Below are 14,071 nucleotides of genomic sequence, written 5' to 3' on the forward strand. Positions count from 1 at the left end.
ATGGCGGGAAGGCGCCGCCAGGCAGGCGCATGCGCAGAGCGCGCCTCGCCCCTCCCGCCCGCGTTTCCCGCCCTCCCTGAGGCAGCGCTCAGCTCCCTCAGCCCAAAGTAAGGAAAACTGAGAGGAAAAGGCAGGAAAAAAAAAAAAAAGGCTTTGGAAGTTTATTATCTTTGATAAAATCTCAACTGAAAGGGGTGGACTCTGTGTTAACAGCTGCAGAAACGCACAAAACCCTATGATCCATGGGGAAGTCAGGTGGTTGTGGTGGTGTTGGGTTTGTGGTTTTGTTTTTTTTTTCACTAGACATTAAATTAGAATTACGTGGAATGACACAGGATGGCAGGTCCTACCCAAGAGCAAAGTCCAGTGAGAGTTTTGGTAAAGCAACGTTCTGATGAGTTAGCTCAGACTGAAGTCTAGTTAAGAAAAGCTTATTTCCCTATACAAAATTACACTACGCAGACGACTACAATACAGGGGGGGTTAACTGTTAGTAGCTATCACCTAGAACAGAAATTTCATAGTAAAAAAACTTCATGGAAATTAAAATAAGTCAGTTTTCTTAAGCTGCAGAACTTGAGACAAACGCCAGGTTCTAGAAGAGCTTCCCACCACAAAATCCTTATTTTTAAAAAAAAAAAAATGGATTTGGTTAGGAAAACGAAGCAAGTTCTTTTAAAACAATTTCACATCCCGATGGGCATAAGTAGAAAGAACTCGACTGCGTGAGGCTGAGAGGTAGAGAGGTATCCTTGTAATCACAATCTTCTATTGGTTCCAGGGGTTCATCTGAGGTAATTAGCTGTGTGTCAAGTTGTACAAACAATAGTATTGGCAAAAGAGCAACATTGACAAATTACACTAATGACCTCTTTCCTCTCATCGATAGGTCCTAAAAAACTTAATTAGACGCATCCGAATTAACACTTCCGGGGTCTCCAGCGGGTGAAGTGATTGATGAAGGGGTGGTCGCATCCTGCCAGCTGCCGTTAGCCTGAAGGGAGAATAAAGACATTGATTCGTTGTATCTTTACGGAACTACTCGCAATAACAAAGTATGTCTTTGTATGTTTACACCTTGACAGTGCTTTTGAAGGAATTAACTACGTTATCCGGTCTGGCAAATATCCCATAGCACCCCATAGGGCCATGAAGATGCTCCGAGGGCTGGAGCACCTCTCCTATGATGAAAGGCTGCGAGAACTGGGCTTGTTCAGCCTGGAGAAGAGGAGGCTCCGAGGAGACCTCATTGCAGCTTTCCAGTATCTGAAGGGGCTACAAGGGGGCTGGGAGAGGACTTTTTACAAGGGCCTGTAGTGACAGGACAAGGGGTAATGGGTACAAATTGAAATCAGGGAGGTTTAGATTAGAGATCAGGAAGAAATTCTTCACAGAGAGGGTGGTGAGGCACTGGGACAGGTTGCCCAGAGAAGCTGTGGATGCCCCATCTCTGGGAGTGTCCAAGGCCAGGCTGGATGAGGCTGGGAGCAACCTGGTCTAGTGGAAGGTGTCCCTGCCCATGGCAGGGGGGGTGGAACTAGATGATCTTTAAGGTCCCTTCCAACCCAAACCGTTCTATGATTCTATGATTCTTCCTTTCCCCCCGCCCCCATCCCAGGTTTTATGGCGTTACTCTTATTCCTAGCGCCGTCTCCTCATGGCAAGAATTAATTGCACTAATTTGCTGGTGAGCAAAACCAAAAGTTTCAATCAAGTCTCCATGAGGAAAAGGCTGGTGTACATCTACACCTTTTCCAGCTTTTCCCGATCTCCGCATCAGGGGAATACAAATTCAACGTCTATTCGTGGACCATTAACCGATCGCGGGCAGAACTGGTGCTTGTAGCGATACCTCGGTGCATCTCACATCGAGGTGCTGCAATCCCCACAATTGCGTCGTATCTTCCCGTCTGGTGTATGACGTGATGTAAGGAATCCATCTGGAACGAGACGCCGCAGCCTGAGAACGGTAGCGATACCGGGAAAACGCAATGCTACGCGGCTACCTATCTGTTGGGCCAAAAAGCCTTCAAACAAGGGGCAGGTTTTCTTGCAGGAAGGTTGAGTTTTCGTTGCGGTTCTCGCTGTTAGCTGAGCTGCCCCTAGCTAGGTCATTCTCGAGCAGAATTAGAGCACATCACCTACAGATTTTGTGACAGAGGGACGGATTTGAGACAGTTCAGATGGATTTAGATGCTCAGCAGAAAGCTTAAAATGAATTTAAACACCACTGTCAACCACAAATCCTACGCAACGTTTTACTCACATGGGACAAGACTGGTCAAAATGAAGAAAATACTGACTCGTTAATGTAAATTTAAAGGGATAGAAGAACAGCAATGGGTTAATTTAGGTTTTCAGGCAATTCTGTATGAGAAAATCCCAGTTCCAAGAGAAAATACACAGTTGAGCCAGTTGATTTCTTGAAATTTGAAGCTAATGACTTCTTGCATCCCAGCCGGTGCTGGCCAGAGCCAGAACAATCCATCCCTAGCTGGTATCAAGAGAATCTACCTTAAAAAAACCCAATCACATGAGCTTGTCGAATCCAACGTTGCTGTTTGAAGCGGGATGAATTAGAGCAGGTTGGGTTTTGAGTGTCTCCAGGGATGGAGACTCCACCACCTCCCTGGGAAACCCATTCACACCTCACAAAGGGCAGAGAAATGGGATTTTAACGTTTACCTCGCCGCTGCAAGTACGGGGTGGATTTCCTTACTGACCTGCGACTGCACGCTGGCTCCCACCGGGGAGCTCTGGTAGGAGGTCAATGACTGCAAGTTTATAAACGAATCACCGGAATTTGTCATCTTGAAAGAGCCAGAGGAAGCTGGAAAAGAAAGGACATGTTTTAATGAGAAATAAAAACTGCCAGAAATGGTTCTTCAGTGAGTATTGCATTTTTTATGTTAAGAAGAAATCCTGTGACTGCTTCCAACACTCTTATTCCCTGGTACTGTCACAAGAAACAGAATTCCAAGCAGACAGAATTCCGATTGGAGCGAGTCCAGAGGAGGCCCCGGAGATGCTCCGAGGGCTGGAGCCCCTCTGCCCTGGGGACAGGCTGGGGGAGTTGGGGGGTTCAGCCTGGAGAAGGGAAGCTCCGGGGAGACCTCAGAGCCCCTTCCAGTGCCTGGGGGGCTACAAGAAAGCTGGGGGGGCTTTTCCCAAGGGCAGGGAGTGACAGGACAAGGGGTGATGGGTTTAACCAGAAAGAGGGAGATGGAGATGGGATATGGGGAAGGAATTCTTCCCGCAGAGGGTGGGAACACTGGGACAGGTTCCCAGAGAAGCTGTGGATGCCCCATCCCTGGGAGTGTCCAAGGCCAGGCTGGATGAGGCTGGGAGCACCCTGGGCTATGGAAGGTGTCCCTGCCCATGGCAGGGGGGTTGGAACCGGATGATCTTTATGGCCCCTTCCAACCCAAACCATTCCATGATTCTATGACAGCCTCTTCCCCGGCACTCTCTCTCACCTGAATTTGGTGTAGACGGAGAGTTTGCCTGGTTGCCTTGAGCCACGACGTTAGTTGCATCCACTGCTGTTTTTGCAGCATAAATATTAGCTTCTTCTTGGAACTTCCCCATGTTTTTTTTGTATCGAATTCTTTTGTTACCAAACCAGTTGGAAACCTAGAAACACACACATCACTGTGAGCGTCCGATGGAACGACGACGTTTGGAAGTTACCACCAACGCAGACGTTTTTAATTGAGGCTTAAACCAGAAAATACCCACTAACAACCCTTCGGAATAACCTAAATCCTATTTAAAGCACCGGTGAGTAAAGCCTGTTGCTAACTACGGGGGGAAAACCACCCCACAGCGTTGCTCCAGGACAGAAAAGTCACTGAATTCCAGCTAAAACACTGCGTACCTGTGAAACCGTAATGCCACCCTTCTTTGCTAGCTCTTCTTTGGCCTCTTCGCTGGGGTAAGGATTACTCAGGTGCGAATAAAAGTACTCGTTCAGTACTTCCGTCGCCTGTTTGCTGAAGTTGCGTCGTTTACGCCTAGAAAGACAAGAGTTTAAATGTCGTTACGGAGCACGCCGCCGGCTTTTTTCCTTCCCCTCTACAACACATTTGGGCCGGAGGAGAACGTAAGGATTGAGCGGCATTAAACAGATGATCATGCCTTAACTTCCCGGCTAGATGGACACCAGGAGCGAGCGACTTGAGACTTCTCACCACACCCGCTGGCCTCAAACCAACAAAAGAAACTCGGGCTGCAAGATCTGTCGGGGCTCGGTTGCGTTTCCTCCTACCTTGCGTCGAGAAAGCGCGAACGCAGGATCATGACAGCCTCGCACGTGCTCTGCTTCAGTTGCATCTGGATGGTGCTGAACTTGCCGTGGATTATGTTCACCATGCGCTCGATTTCTTTGGGCGAAATTGGTCTGGTCCTACTCTGTTCCCTGAGCAGGTTCATAACGTGGGTGGTGAACTCGCTGCAGGCCTGCAACGACACGCATTTGTATCGACAAACGACAGAATAGCCTGGAACTCGCTTTCCCCGCAATATATACCCAAAAAAACTCCAGAAGAGTTTCCCTGGTTTAGCTTTTTACTGTATTTACTCTTAGAAAACGGCAACAAAGATAAACGAGACATTCATTAGCTTTAGTGTGACGTCCGGTCCCGCTATCTTCACCTTACTTCTGTAACACTGAGAGAAGTTTTCAACTGAATTGGACATCCTCGCGTTCACCTGAATTCATCACACTGCCTGTTCTGTTCTTAAAAACCAACACCAAAGGAAAAAATGGTTATTTTTAATGGAGATGATAAAAACTCTTCCATGCAGAAAGATCACCTGTTCATATTTCTCTAGCTCAGAGTGGTATATCTGTCGGATCTGTGACAGCTTGGCCCTGTAGTCAGAGTGTTCAATGCTATTGTCATTTGGACAGCCACCTGATGTTGCTGCTACAGCCATCGGTCCTCCTCTTCCTCTTTTCTCGGGCCCGGAGACACCCTCTGCCAGCAACATGTTATCTAGTCTCATTAGCTGAGCATCTGGGGGATCTTCTTCCTGAATACCACGAATACTTAACACTAGATAAATACAAAGAGGGAAGCAAAAGGTTATTTCCGAAACAGGAAAGAGCATCCGCTTCACTTCTGGCAGAGCATTTCAACGCTCTTCAGAGGTGTCGGCAGGTCTTGAGCTCGAGGAGATAAAACACAACAAGGGAGCATGCAGGGAAGCCACACGTTGGAACAAACCGGCCGTCGTTCGGACCGAGAAACCCCAAAACGCGAGGCGGGTTTTCAAACGCACGCGGCAAGGCTACACAGGGTCATCCTCGTTTCTAGGACGTTTCGACATCGTCGGGGCGGTCTGGATGAACGAGGGCGAGGTTCCTGGTTCCTCGCACGGGCCTTGGCAGCGTTTGGCAAGAGCTTGTGCGGACAGGCGAGGGTGGATGGACAAACGGCCTGAGCCGTGGGGCAAACTATGACCAGGGATGGGAACAAACCCCACGCGAGCACCAGAACCCCTCGAAATGTGGGTACAGGGCGCGACTTCGACCTCAGCCGCTTCATAAGCCAAGGGTACAACTGTGCTATACAGCAACAGGCGACAAATCGAAGTCTCAGCAGCGCCGAGTTTTAAAATCTACTAAAAACTATTTAAAACTCTATCAAAATCTGAAACAACGTGAAAACAAATGCACCAGAAGCCCGTTTCCTTAAGCTTATATTCAACATCCCCAGACTGCAGCAGGCTGAATTATTCCAGTCGGATTCCAAGTTCTAAAAACTTTGTTTCCCCATATTTTTTGACAATTTATTACAAGCTCCCTTTTCAGAAAGAACCTCACGAGACACCAAGTCAGTACTAAAAACGCCAACAGCTTTTTGGGTTTTAATCGTACTTTAGCTGCTAGACTGTTTGAGGTGAACAGCGGGTCTTGACCTCGCGAAGCTACTGGATTCAAACGACCTTTTCCAAATCGGAATTGGCAGGTTCACGGGATATTGTATTCCCTTCCAAAGTGAAAGATCCCTCGTTAGGCAAAGATCCTAGCGCAAGGGCAGGAGAACAACGCGCGACGCTTCTTGGTTCGCATACATCTTTCCTCAGTCTCAGGGTCCCCACACCCCAGCAGGAACCGCTGAACGCAGAAGCGACCGAAACTCAGAGCTGAATCGGGCATTCTGCGGGCTCTACGGAAACGCCGCCCCGGTTCCCAAGACAAGAGCGCCGTGCAGCGGCTGCGGGCTTCCGCTCCGTCGCCCCAACCCAGGTCCCCTCCCAAACGTCCCCGCTTTTCTGCAAGCGGGGTAAGGCAAGGCAGGAGCAGGGGGACTGCGAGCCCAAGCGGAGACAACGAGAGAGGCAACTCCTGACTACTTAAGAAGTCAGTGGGCTTCTAACTCGTTATGGAATTAGAATGATTACCTTTTATAAAAGACCTGCTGCTCACACCCTGAGGAAACATTACCACCAAACCACTGAAAAGAGGTGGTTTGGAGGTTTTTTTAGTTGGTTTTTTATTCTTAAGTTGCCAGTTCTCCTTTTTTCCAGGAGACCCAGTGGAGTGCACCAGTGGCCGTCTGCTTTTAGTCTTCTGAGGAAGCTCCCATTAAACTATTTGCACTGGGATGCGTAAATTCAGCGGAATGGGTATTTCCGTGTCACCTTCTTACGCGGGCGTGCTGCTGCCAAACGCCCCTTCGCGCACGTTACGATGCGTACCACGGTACCTCATGCTGAAGTCAAGCTCCCAGCTGCAGCTTGATTTTATGTCACTTGTCTAATTATGGTAATTAGACATTAGTTATCATCAATTACACATAAGCTCATCTCAAGTTGACTGCTGAGTAGCACGTCTAAAGCACCTTCCCAATCTGGAGGGAAGAACCTGGTTGGCCGGCTCCGGCAAGCCACAAGAAACAGGAAGGAGTTAACCATCGTTACCATACTGTAAACACCTCGTTCTGACCTCGGAGCTCAACCTCTCGGGTAATAAACCCTCGCAGAGGTGAACAGGACCTAAGAATCGAGGAGCGCAAGAAGCTCGGTCTGTTCGACTGGTGCCATCAGGTCGATTTTAAGCTTCTGCCATAACTCCGTCTTGACACGTGTGACAGCTCAAACACAAGTTCTGCAGAAACCGCTGCCACAGGTGGTGTTTTCGGTTTAAAGCCATCGCCCCCCGGAGTGGATACCTTGTGATTGAACTTTATTTCTCCTCCTAGTATCCTCACCTAACGCTACTTCTGCAGAGATTGTAAGTTATATCAGATTCACTCAAACCCACCTATTCTGTGAATTCAGGACTGCGTCTGCTGCTAGTGATCTATCCAACTGCCAAGCACAGGGGCTGCGGTCGTTCACCTGCCAAACTTCCAGAGCCGGCAAGCTCAAAAAATGGCACGATGGGAGAGCAAAACCTGTTGCAGGAACATTGCGCTCACCCCCACTTCTGCAGGTCCAGTAAAAACGCTTCCAGAAGGATACGCCCTACCGCTAAGATGTCATGTCGTGACAGGACAAGGAGTGACGGATTTTAACGGAACATCAGGAAAGAATTCTTCCCGCAGAGAGTGGGAAGCGCTGGGACAGGTTGCCCAGAGAAGCTGTGGATGCCCCATCCCTGTGAGTGTCCAAGGCCAGGCTGGATGAGGCTTGGAGCACCCTGGTCTGGTGGAAGGTGTCCCTGCCCGTGTCGGGGGGTGGCACTGGGTGGGATTTAAGGTCCCTTCCCACCCAAACCAATCTGGGATTTTATAATTGTAAGAGTTTTGTCTCTTTTGGCATGCTGTGTGGGTCAGGCGTCTCCCATTTCTGCACACAGTCCCAGAAATTACACCAGCGGGAGTTTGCGGTCTGCGTGGCTTCTGGAAGACCTAAATTGCATCAAACCACCAGGATTCCACAGGGAAAAATAAAGACAACCACCTCCAAAAACCTACCACAATACAGAAAAGCATCTCAATCAACAACACGCCCCATACGCCTGTCCTGACACGCTTATTCCCGCCTGGCTCGCGCTACTCCGAGGAGGATGCTTCTCTAGGATGCTTCTCCTGGCAGCCTTTTGGCCACCACAGGGGTGAACCTCTCCAAAAGTTGAAGAACATACGACGACTCTATTACTACTCAGAGCTTGGAGTCAAGAGACCAGAGTTACAGCCTAACCGGTTACGGCACAGCGTTGGGAGCGTGATTTACAAACTCCTTCCCTAACAGTAAAATCCTTCACACTTCAATCCTTCACAATCCATCACTTTTGTGGATGTTTAAGAAAAACCCTCCACCGGCTCAGAAAGCCGGAAGAGTCGCTCCGAGCTGCGCTAATACAATATTGTGCATTCTCCGGCCCATCCCCTGCCAGATATTCATCAAGTATGTAAAATAATTCTACTAAGCAAAATGAAATTCCCATCGTTTCTAATTAATCTTTAATTAAAATACATCACAACCTAAGGTGCCAAAGCCTCACTCAGTATGCAAATGCAATCATTACGATATATTTACATCTCATTAATTAAAGATTGGCAGGTCTGTAATGAACGGTACAAGATCACCGGGACCAAAATAAGTGGTACACACTTTGCTTAATCACAGAATCACAGAATGGTTTGGGTGGGAAGGGACCTTAGAGATCACCCAGTTCCAACCCCCCTGCCGTGGGGGGGTTGCTTTCCTTTCCAGATGAGCCTTCCTACAGCAAGTAACGCAAAAGAGCACCACAAATGCGCCTGTTTGGTACTGAACGCACGAAGTTTGAACCAAAACCTGCCGAATTAGGGCCAGAAATGAAGAGCCCACGCTGTAAGGAGGCTAAAATACCTACGGAGAGCGGAAGGACGTAGGCAGTTGGGACCTGCACCCTCCCCAGCCCCCTCTCAGCTTGTCCCAGAGGATCCCATCGCCTACGTTACGCTTGCAAATATTTATCCTGTAACTGGGCCGAAGGCTGACTCCTGAGGTTTTACTCACACAGAAGGGTTTCCTCCACTGGCCAGGCCACAAAACTCTTGTGTGAGAAGGCAGGAGCCTGGTTTTCTAACAGCAGGTCACCTAAAGTCATCACAAACCCTTTTGTAACTACCTGACGCTACCAAAATACCACACACACACCCCCCTCGTGTTGTACCACCTCGATTCTCACCCAGCACGAGGCACCCTGTTTTCCAGCCCGCAGTCCTCCTTGGGGACACGAGCCTCCCCCTACAAAGAACAGCATCGCTGCCAGTCCCGCTGCTCCCCAAGCGCTCTTTCCAAATCCAACACAGCCTTCCGTGTTCGGGGAGAGAGAAAGCCAAAGGGAACGGAAGACAAAAGCCAGCGGGGCTCCGAGCGCTCAGCTACGTCAACAAGCTCAGTGACAAACCTTCCTGGCCTGCGCCGCTTGCCAGGTTTCACAGCCAAAGCAAGAGGTACCCGTTGAGCTGACCGAGCCAAGCGCCAGCACGTCGGAGGAAGGGCAGAGGGTCGCAGCTAGCAGCACCAAGGAACACCACAACACGGTGCTCCGGGTTACGACGCTCCGACAAACACGGCCCCTACCACAGGCCAGAAAGAGGCAACCGGAGTCCCACCATGCCCCGTGTCCCGGGAAAGCGGGAAGAAATACCCCTTCCCTGCCCCGAGGGGCCTGAAGCCCAGCGCAGCCGTGTGTCCTCCTCGCAAGGATCCACCAGCCGAGAGGGAACACTCCGAGAGGCAATATTCAGCACCAAAAATGTCTTTTGACACGGCTGGTGTTTCATTCTGATTTTATGGTGGAATTATGCCGTGTTTGAATTCATACAGCTTGAATCACACCCCAGGTGTAACCCAACCAGCCGAAACCCTGCTGCAGGGGTTCAGAACGCTTCTGCGAGTTCCCCAAAACACCTCAGGAGGCTTTATGGGACTAGATGCCTCTTCGAGCAGCTACACCTGCTCCAGGCAGGCTTAGAAATACCTGCTTTTCCCATAACTGGTTTAAAATCTTAAAGAATCAAAATCACGGAGCGGGGAGCAGGGAACAGGCCTTGAACAAAATATTAAACGTGGCCCAATCGACTTAAATTTCAGAGTCCTTTAATTTCTTTTTAATGACTAACCACGATGGGGGAGAGTTTTTTTGGCACCTTTCAGCTGGCTGCCCCCGGCGAAGGCGTACGGCTTATCCTGAGCTATTGTGAACGCCACCGGCGCTCCAACAAAGAACCAAAGAAAGATGGGGAGGGAGGGGGGGAGGAGAAACGTGTTTGAAACCGATTTCCGAGCTAGAAAAGAAGCCTGCGTGCCTGGGTCACAAAGAAAGCCCAAACCCTTGTGCTACAGTACGTCCAAGGCCTTTGTTCGCTTGAAGCCGTAACATCTGCTCCCCGTAATTTAAATAAGGCATAGACGGACCATCAGACATTCAAAACCCTACAAGGCCAAAACAAACCCAGCCTAACCCGGCTACCAAGGGCTGTTCCTGCCAGTGGATTTCTCTCCGAGAAGTCACACTTTCCATCAGTAAAATGCAGCGGGGTGGAAGGGAGAAAAAGACCAAAGACCCTCTTTAAGGACAGCGGTCCTCGATGGCCGGGCATAAAAACATACCCAGACCGCACACACACGCTTACGACTACGAGGGTTTGCTTCAGGAGCAAACTGCTACCAGGAGAAGGCGATAAGTAGCCAACCTCTCCGGAACGGAACATGTAACGCCTGCCCTCAAAGCTTCCGCCAACGGCAAGGGCGCTGCGAGGACGGGACCAGCGCCCTGCGCTCAGCAAGGCAACGGGGTGCTGAGTTTCCGTCCGCTTGTAGAACGCGCACTGCGGGTGTCGGTTTGGGATGGTAAACGTCACTACAGCTTCAAAACGAATCCAAAGGAAACCACCACCGTTTCACTGGGGTGTAACAGTAGTTACTCTAAAAACCCATCACGATTCACTACACTTCATTGGATGTCCAAACATGGATAAAGTGCTCCTGTATGAGCATATTCCGGGCAAATCAAACTGGAAATCCATCTGCCCCCAGTGCTCCTCAAAGAAAGCTGCATGATCACCAACACCATTCCCTGCTAATTCCGTCATTTCCAATACCCCCAGCATCCTGCCTTACCATCTCTTCTTCTCTGAAATACAGTTATTCCTCAACTTTGAACACTTACTACCACCACAGTTTTGGTAGCGATTCCTTAAAGGCCAAAAACCAAAGTGCAACAACCCAGCAGGATTATTCTCCAGGGATCTGGCATCACAGAACCCCAACCTACAGGTTCTTCACGCGACCAAAACCCTCGCTCTGGGGTTTTCCCCAAACCTGCAGCGTTTTCCTCAAACCTGCAGATAGGCAACGTTATAAAAAAACACATAAAAGCATTTCCAGCTTAGAGAAATCCCCCAAAAAATCGCCTGAAGTCAGAGAATACCAGGGAAAACACGGAGCGTGTCAGGTGAGCGCAGAGGCGATGGCTGAATGGGCTTTTTTGGGAAGCCGAGGGCAGGGAAGACCTCAAACGCACCTGTTTTCTCCTTGATCTCGCAGAGCACGCTGAAAAGAGCGGGCTTCATCCTGTGGCAGTTCAAGGCATGTTTTCTGCAAGGGAAGAAGAAAGAACGGGTGAAGGCCAACGGGAACGGCGGTGCAAGACGCCAAGGCTTACAGGAGGCTGGATGGCGCCCCAGTACCAGCAGGTCAGCCCCCGGAACGGAGAAGGAAGCGGGTTCGGGTGGCGTACGTCACGTCAGCGCTCGGTCGCCGCTGGCACCAAACCCGCGGCCTTAAAATCCAAAATTCTGCGGCGCGTACCGACGCGCCCTCAGTCCTTCCGAAAGCATAGTTCAGACGTGGGGATGAGGAGTTCCTTCTGCAGCTAGTAGGCTTCTCGAAAATCGAATGGAATCCACCCAAAAAGGAGAAAAGCCCCACGTTTTTCGAGCGTCCTGAACGGTGGGACCCACGGGGAACAGGGGTACCGCTGCTGACACAGCCTGGCCCAGCGAAAAGCAGATTGTATTTAACAGCCTTTCGGCCCAAGTTTTACCACACCTCCCCACCTTGCCTTTCCCAAGCTCTTCCCGTGCCTGCTGCTCTCTTTGTCCCCCTTCTCACCAGGCAGACGACGCTAATTACCCCGTTAACACAGAATCCAGCCCAAGGGCTAATCAACCCAGCGAATTCCATCTTCTGCTGCGCTTGAAGCCTGGGGAGCCCTGTGGAAAAGCCGAGGTTCCCCACGGAGGGCGGGCGGTGTTTTACCCAGCCGTCGCCGATTTTTCGAGGGCAGCCAGCAGCTGGGCTCCCGCCTTCTGCTGCGAGTCAGCGGGAAGAAGTGCCTAGCCATGACAAGCACCTCGAAGGAAGTCCCCTTGGCTCCTTGCGACCCCTCTTGCCACTCAGAAATATTTAAACCCCTTTTTTTGATACGGTTTTTATACAAATACAAACTGCCCTTCCTTCCTCCACGCCACCCACCTCTCCAGCAGAGAGAGGGACTCGGCCTCCTTACAACCCCGAACGCTCGCAACTACCGCCGAACGGCCAGCAAACGTCAGAACGCCAGCTTTCCACCCAAAAAATCGCCGAAGCCGAAGTCCATCGGCCGCTTTCCTTCACGACGCGGCCAAAAGGAGGGAAGCCGTTCAGCTCCGGCGATGGTCGATAAGATCAACCCCAAGACGAACAGCCCGAGAACAAAGGCAGCTGAGGAGACAGCCGAGTGGAGTCTATTGTCCTCGCCTGATGAGGGAAAACACGGCGGGGGGAGAGATTCCCAGCCTCCGGACCGTACCCCGCACCCGTCTCTAAAACACCACGTTCGGGTCCAAGGCAGCAGCGATACCAATCCCGGCGCCAACCGCGTAACGAACGCGGCTCCTAACTCCCGCGTTAGACTGCGGCGATAACGCAACGTGTTTAATTAACAGCAGCGCTAAACCCGCCCCGGGCAGATGAATTTCCTTTCACTGAAACTTTCACCCCCCTCGAGTCTGCAACTTGGGTTTTAAACATTCTCCTTGCTCAGAGCACCCCCCGACGTCTCCTCACCGCGAAAACGGGACACCAACCCACCTCAACGCCCCGGCTTCGCTACCCAAGGGCGAGAGTCACCCCCGACGCACGCGGCAGTGGACGCCGTGACCGTGGCCCCGCGTCCCGGGCACTCGGGATAACCGAGCCCCGCCTTCTCAGCGGTACGTCTTCTCCTAAATAACCCCAACAGACTTCTCAGCCGGAAGCCAAAAAGCTCCTTTTATGCAGAATATTCCTCAAAACACACCAAAAGTGCTTTAAGGCCTTCACAGCCTGCTGGGCTTCGCCTGGAGTTACCCGGCATTTCGAAGACGACGCCGAAGTAATTTCATTTAACCGCTGGCCGACCCGTTTCCCAAAGCCCATTCCTCAACTCTTCCCTGAAACTAACCCTCCTGACAAATTTATTCTGCTCAAACTCATCGTAAATAGGAGGTTGCGTGGGAAACCTGCCGGCAAACCCACGGAATCTACAGGGGAGCTGCCGGCCGTTAGTCCCAATACGGCGCCCGGCAGAAACGGGAACTTTGGGAAGGAGCCGCAGCCCCATGCGTGACCCACAGCAAGCACTGCTCCCAGACTGGCTGCCCCACAACCCAAAACAGCCGGCTTTAAACCCAAATCGCGACACTGAAAACGCACCGTTTCTCCTTCTGCTCGTATAACCCACCCAACCATCAGGAACCTGGTACCCGTCCTCGCTAACGCCAGTTGCCGAGGGCTCGTGGCTCAAGAGGCCTACCCAAAACCGGCAGAACTTCAGGCAGAGGCCAAGAACCGCGGGCAGCGATCAGGAACAACCCGTCCCGGTTCCGTCGCCACCACGGCCATCACGACACGCCAATCGGGACGCGGGCACAGGGAAGAGCGACGGCACGCAACGCCCAAGCGAAGGGCCGTGCCGGAGGAACGGCACCGCGTTAACTGGGAAAACCTAAAAAAAAAAAAGGCCAAAACTCCCATGTGGTGATTTTTCCTAAAGTCACTCGGGCAGTCTCCACCTTCTCCCGACGCCGCTCGTGGCAGGGGTTGCCCACCTCCCACGCCGGGAATTCCGTGTGGCGACGCCGCCAACCAGGGCTGGACGCGG

At 51.1% G+C, this 14,071-nt stretch overlaps 1 protein-coding gene across 2 annotated transcripts; it reads right to left on the bottom strand.

Annotated features, from left to right (window-relative positions):
- Positions 1–901: 901 nt before the first annotated feature.
- Positions 902–11,537, bottom strand: LOC104504543 (pre-B-cell leukemia transcription factor 4-like). Of its 2 annotated transcripts, XM_010149522.1 has the most exons (8): positions 11,471–11,537; positions 4,816–5,057; positions 4,268–4,458; positions 3,878–4,013; positions 3,477–3,633; positions 2,724–2,830; positions 1,884–1,940; positions 902–1,024 (listed from the first exon to the last, which is right to left on the bottom strand). In XM_010149522.1, the coding sequence occupies exons 1-8, from the start codon at positions 11,517–11,519 to the stop codon at positions 902–904; spliced, it is 1,062 nt and encodes a 353-aa protein (XP_010147824.1). In that variant the 5' UTR covers positions 11,520–11,537. The 2 variants fall into 2 exon arrangements, with proteins under 2 accessions (XP_010147824.1, XP_010147825.1); XM_010149523.1 differs by lacking the exon at positions 1,884–1,940 and having other exon boundaries at positions 902–994.
- Positions 11,538–14,071: the final 2,534 nt, after the last annotated feature.

This window comes from Eurypyga helias, unplaced genomic scaffold (assembly GCF_000690775.1).
Source record: "Eurypyga helias isolate BGI_N326 unplaced genomic scaffold, ASM69077v1 scaffold32733, whole genome shotgun sequence".
Lineage (NCBI taxonomy): Eukaryota > Metazoa > Chordata > Aves > Eurypygiformes > Eurypygidae > Eurypyga > Eurypyga helias.